This window comes from Bison bison, unplaced genomic scaffold, assembly GCF_000754665.1.
Source record: "Bison bison bison isolate TAMUID 2011002044 unplaced genomic scaffold, Bison_UMD1.0 scf7180017862979, whole genome shotgun sequence".
Classification (NCBI taxonomy): Eukaryota; Metazoa; Chordata; class Mammalia; order Artiodactyla; family Bovidae; genus Bison; species Bison bison.
Window position 1 is genome coordinate 2,965,209 of NW_011493551.1, and position 6,274 is coordinate 2,971,482.

At 48.1% G+C, this 6,274-nt stretch overlaps 1 protein-coding gene across 1 annotated transcript in view; it reads right to left on the bottom strand.

The window, feature by feature from the left end:
- Nucleotides 1–4,014: 4,014 nt before the first annotated feature.
- The window catches only part of PYROXD2 (pyridine nucleotide-disulphide oxidoreductase domain 2), a 25,397-nt gene continuing 23,137 nt past the window's right edge, over nt 4,015–6,274 (bottom strand). Inside the window, exons 15-16 of the mRNA XM_010833099.1 lie at nt 5,037–5,157; nt 4,015–4,273 (exon numbers count right to left, since the gene is read on the bottom strand). Coding sequence (XP_010831401.1) covers nt 4,203–4,273; nt 5,037–5,157 — 192 coding nt within the window. The 3' untranslated portion in view covers nt 4,015–4,202. The remainder of the gene's footprint in view (nt 4,274–5,036; nt 5,158–6,274) is intronic.

Sequence of the window (6,274 nt, forward strand, 5' to 3'; positions counted from 1 at the left end):
GGAGCACCAGGGAAGTAGCATTTTTTCAATGTGACTAAAAAAGTTACTTCAAAAGCATGATTTTTAAAATATTGCTGTTTGGGATTCCCTGGTGGTCAAGTGGTTAAGAAACTGCCTGCTAATGCAGGGAACATGGGTTTGATCCCTGGTCCAGGAAGATCCCATGTGCCACGAGGTTCAAAACCTGTGAGCCACAGCTACTAAGGCCCATGTGCCCAAGAGCCCATGTTCTGGAACAAGAGAAGCCACTGCAATGAGAAGCCTGTGTAAAGCAACCAGAGAGTAGTCCATGAGCAGCAGTGGAGAAACAGTGCAGCCAAAAATAAACAAATAAATGAAAATATTGCACTTTGATATTCCATCAATGCAGTCACCATGATTAATTTAATTAATTCTGTATTTCAGGATAGTTAAACTCTTTCCAATATTTTGCCATTTGTCAATAACACTGCATGAATATGATTGTACCTAACTCCTGGGGGACATCTCTGATATTTTCCTCAGGCTAAATGACAAGATGCTGAATAACCTACCAAATGGGTTGGCTTTTGAATGTTGGCTTTTGAATCTCATTATCAAAATCAAATTTATGCTGCTGCCAGTGCATAAAAGAGTGTCTTTTCTGAACACCCTGGTAATTTTCTATTATAAATGATCTTTCTCAATTTTATAGTAAAACACAGTTGCTTGACTTTGATTCCTGGTGAGGTTATACATTTTGTCAGACTTGCTGTCCATTCACGTTTCTCCCTCTTTTGCATTTTGTGCTCTGCCACGTGTCCCCCACTCTCTCAGAATGCCGTGTGCTCGGGCCAGCCTCTTCCCTGCTGTGCTCCTGCCTTGACCACAGGAGTCTTCTCAGTGTCCCACAGAACTCAGCACAGTCAAGCACTGTGCAAACAGAACGTGTGTCAGAAAAATGCACACTCACAAGGGCCGCAGGTGGCTTGGCCAGCCACATCTGTCATTCCTCCAGCTAGGATGCCCGAATCCCTCCCAGAGCTGCAAACCTTCCATCTCACTCAGACTCTGGATCATCACCCAGGGACCGTCAGAGCAGGAGGGGCCGGCCACAGCACCTGATGACTTAACCAGGTGAGGTTCACATGTGCTCCGCTGTGCCTCAGAGGAAGTGTTTCCTACTGCTCGGGGGAAATAGGCAACTGTAAATCAGGGAACAGCGTGGCACTGACTTATTTATCCTTATAAGAGTTTTATATTCTGAAGTCAGCAAGGGACCCATTGGCCGATCCACGGCCAATTTGCAGTCATTATCTTGGGAAAGCGCAATCCCCTTTGCTCAGCTGGCGGCATGCTGGGGCCTGCAGAAATCCAGGCACCCCACAGGGCCGGGCCCTGATCACATATCTCAGTGGAAACCAAATGTTATCTTCCAGAGATGTGAGACAGAGACAGGAAGTCACCGAACAGTGGAAAATTCTTCCTCTCTCTGCTAACGCTGCTCTTTGGCTTACCCCGGCCCCTCCTCCAAGCTCTTCCTCCTTCAGATGAAATGTATGCCAGGACAGCAGCAGCACCCTCTTAGGGGTGAGAGCGAGTCATGTAAGTCAGAGTGGACATGATAAAAGGGAGGTTAATTAGCAGTCAAGGCCAAGGCTACCCTCAATGTCCTAAAATAAGTCCTGCATAATCCTTACAAGATAATATCAAGCAGCCATTAAAAATAATGTTTTCCAAAAATTTTTATGAGACTGAAAAATGCTCATGACATGAAGTAAAATGAAGGAAAGAAAGGTGCAAAACCCACCTATAGAATATAAAATATGATCCCAGTTATGTAAAATTGCTGGAAATTACCATTGTAAAATGGTGACTGTGATGATTTCTGCAGGTAAGATTAGGTTTGAGTTTTATGTTCTTTCTTATTATATTTAAAAATTTTCCTACAATAAGCATCTGTAACTTTTATTTACAAGAAAATAGTATTTTGAAAGATCAAGTCTGATGTGATCTGCCCCAGGCCCCTGGGATCTGACAAGTTCCTATTTGTTATTCAGTTCTGCTCTCTTTACCTAAGTGTTAAGAGGAAGTGCTTACCCTCCCCCCGAGGCCTCCCTCCCTCCCTTCCTTCTTTCTTTCTTCCTTCTCCCTCCCCCCTTGTGCCCTGGCAAGTCTTTTGAGGAAAGCAAATCTTGGAACCCAGGCTAAAACCAAATTTTTAACAAGCTCAAAATTTTAGCTATTCCAATACTGCATGGAGCAAGGGGACAGGACAAGGTTGACAGCCCTTCTTGTGGGAAAATCTCAGTGGACCCAAAGATTGCTCTGCTCTTCTCTGGTCACACTGCTTCTAGCTGGCTGGCTTCAATCTGGTGCCAGGTTTAAAAAGGATGTCGAAAAGACTGCTTTCTGCAGAATCTAGAAATGACAATAATATCTCCAGCCACAATATTAGCAGCAAGAGCGCCACCGTGAACCAAATACTTATCCTATGACAGATAGTGATCTATTGTTTTATTTGATCTTTAAAATAACTCTTTACAGGTGAGAAATCTGGGTTTATTGAAGTTATGTAATAAGGCTTGTTGTTGTTCAGTTGCTAAGTTGTGTCTGACACTTTGCCACCCCATGGACTGCAGCATGACAGGCTTCCTTGTCCTCCACTGTCTCCTGGAGTTTGCTTAAATTCATGTTCACTGAGTTGGTGATGCTATCTAACCATCTCATCCTCTGCCATGCTCTTCTTTTGCCTTCAATCTTTCCCAGCATCATGGTCTTTTCCAATGAGTTGGCTCTTCACATCACACGGTCAAAATACTGGAGCTTCAGCTTCAGGATCAGTCCTTTCAATGAATATTCAGGGTTGATTTTCTTTAGGATTGACTGGTTTGATCTCCTTGCAGTCCAGGGGACTCTCAAGAGTCTTCTCCACCACCGTGATTCAAAAGCACCAATTCTGTGGCGTTCAGCCTTCTTTATGGTCCAACTCTTGTGTATGTACACAGCTACTGGAAAAATCATAGCTTTGCTTATACGAACTTTTGCCAGCAAAGTGATGTCTCTGTTTTTTAATACACTGTCTAGGTTTGTCATAGCTTTCCTTCAATGGATCAGGCATTTTTAAAATTTCATGGCTGCAATCACCATCTGCAGTAATTTTGGAGCCCAAGAAAATAAAGTCTGCCCCTGCTTCCACTTTTCCCCTTATATTTGCCATGAAGGGATGGGACCAGATACCATGATCTTATTTTTTTTGAATGTTGAGTTTCAAGTCAGCTTTTTCACTCTCTTCTTTCATTCTCATCAAGAGGCACTTTAGTTCCTCTTCCCTTTCTGCCATTTGAGTGGTATCATCTGCACATCTGAGGTTGTTGATATTTCTCCTGGTAGTGAGGCAGGTCTATGTTACTCTGTATAAATTTCATGGTGGGAGGAGATGCCCCGGGGAATCTCCCACCGGCTCTGCTCTGGGGCCTCTGCATCATGGCCCTGGCTGTTAGGATGGAAGGGACTGGCTAGGAGAGGTGCGTTTCTATGGGGACATCTGCGGGACTCTTTCAGACCGAGAGTGACAAGCCAACTCACTTTAGAATACTGCAAGTTTGTAAGGAAAGATTTCGGTAATGTGACAGGCGCGGTTTGCTCATGGCAAGTGAGAGGCTGCGTCTCTAGACTGGGAGCGTGGGCCCCCAGACGACCCTCAGTTGCACCCACTTTGCACTCACCCCACCTGCTGTTTGCCTGATTCTGGAGGTTTTGATGGCCGGAGAGGCCACGCATGGCTCCAGGCAGTGGCTCCTGTGGGTAACTTTGTGGGGCACTGGGGAATTGGGTCCTTTCTTATACAGTTTGCCAGAAGTGCGACAGCAGTAGACTGGGCCTCCCCAGGGCAGGCCTCTGATCAGCTGGTAGTGGGGGCCTGGCAGTGAGAAGAGGATGCTTTGGATTGTTTGGAGCTGATGCTGTGAGATTACTGAGTATCCCAGACAAGTCTACCCCATGTGGTTATTACATATTACCTATTCCACTAATACACAGAAAAAATGCAAGCTATCTATATAAAGCAAAACCAGTTTATTCATGAAGCTGTGGATGAGAGGTTAACCAGGCCCCCATGTGACTTGTACGCTTCTTCCAGAACAGTGGCCTGGGCCTTGAGGACTTGCTTGCCTCAGGCCATATCCTGGGAAACTGACGTCTCAAGGGTGAATTCATCTTCCTGGGTCAGAGTTAGTTCGAGGTCACATGCTCCTGAGGTCCCTGAAGACCACGTGGGCTGCATTGCGTCCAGCGGCTCCCATGACACCTCCTCCTGGAAGGGAGCCTCCCATGAGCCAAAGCTGGGCTCACCCCCCTCCCACCCCTCTATCCCCTCTGTGGGATTGCCAAGGCACCAGCCACAAAGCAGAACAGGGAGGACTGAAGGGTGGTGTTGGGGTATGGGGTAACAGAACCACCTGGGACGATGATCAAAACAGATCCTGGACTCCCCTCCAGGCTTCCTGAATCCATGCAGGAAGGGCCAGTGTCTGGTCCAAGCAAGTGTCCCCCTTGCCTTCCCAGCCTGAGAGCTGAGGGGCAAGACTCCCAGCACATGAAGTAGAATGTGGGACTAGGGGTTGAGGGGAAGACCTGGCGGTATGGGCCTGTCTGGGAGGCTGAGGCCCAATAGCTCAGAGGAAGCACCCGTATGAGATGAGCCTCCATGGGGTCAATTAGGCCTGGGATGGGAGCAGGGAAGAATTTTAAAATTGAGAAACTGCACTGTGCCGATCCTTACTGGTCTCAGATATGGACGCAGAATTTAGAGACATGGGTCCCTCACAACCCCCAGTGGGAACTGGAGAGATACCTCCACTAGGACGTGTCCCCAGGCCTCATGAAGAGGGCTGAGCGAACCCGAGGGGTCTGGCTGGAGAATTCTCAATGCAGGGGAGGGCTTGTTCTCCGGGGAGTTCCCCGCTCCCCTCCCTCTCATCTCCCGCCTTATTCATCCTGTCCCACAGTCTGCAAGCTTCTGATGTCTGGCCAGCCCTCGCCAGCCACCAGGGGTAGTGGGACCGAGGCTCACTCACCAGGATGGGCCCCGCTTCCACAGAGATACAGGCCCCGGAGCGGGCTGCAGTAGCTGGAGTGGAGGGGCACAGGACGCGCGAAGTACAGCTGGTCCAGGCTCATGGCACAGTGGAATACGTTCTGCAGAGGCAGGGCTGTAGTCATTAACATAGGAGTCTTACGGTCTCCACCCCCTTCCCCACCCCTGTTCTCCAAGGAAGGTTCTTCTCCTTCCAGGGTGTTTTTGGGCTCTCATGATGCAGAATGAGAAGAGGAAGAGAGGGAACAGGCACATGTCCCAGGGCTGGGGGGCAATTTTCCTAGAGGCATTTTTCAAGAAGGAGGAAGGGTTGGGTGTATCTTCAGAGGGTGAGGAAACTGAATGGGAGAGAAAAGGGAGACTTGAAAGATTGTGTTGTGGACTATGAACCCCCCCCACTCTGTTTGAAAAGTAGAGGAATTTGATTTATTTTGACTGCTGATGTGTGTTTCTTTGGCCAAGACACCCATCTGAGCCTGGGCCCCGGGGGCCAAGGTCACAGTGAGTGGCAGACAAGGGTGCTGGGACCGAGTATGGTTCTACTCCAGTGGCCTGGGTCAGACCAGACGAGGAGGGGGGTGTGGGGGCAGGGGAAGGTCACACCCGAGGGGTAGGTCTGACAAGACCAACGTCTGTTGGACGTCATGGTGGGGGTGACCGTCACCTGCCCCTTCAGTGTGTCCCCAGCTGAGCTCGTTTTCTTCCCTGGAGTTTCCTCCTCGACGGATGGACGGACAGCATCACCGCCCCTCCTCGGCCTCCAGGTGGACCCTTTACATCCCCTCCAGCCCCCTCTCTACACGTGCGTTTATCAAGATGTCTCAATCCACCTGCCCCAAGCCTTCCACCTCAACCCTTTCCCTTCCCTCTCCACTGCCTGGCCTCCTTCACTCTCTAGCCAGCCTATGCTGTCTGATAAAAATATAATTGGAGCTACACATGTACTTTTAGATTTTCCATTAGCCACATGAACACTTAAAAAGAAACTGGTGAAATTAGTGTTAATAATACATTTAATTTAACCCAATTAAATAATATGTTTAATTTAACCCCACAGATCCAAAATATCATTTCAACATGTGGTCGATATTAAAATTATTGATGAGACTTGCTGCATTTTTTTTGTCTTTGCTATCTGGGGTGCATTTTATATTGAAACACATCTCACGTTGGCCTGGCCACGTCTACGTACGCAATGGCCAATCGGAGCTACTCGCT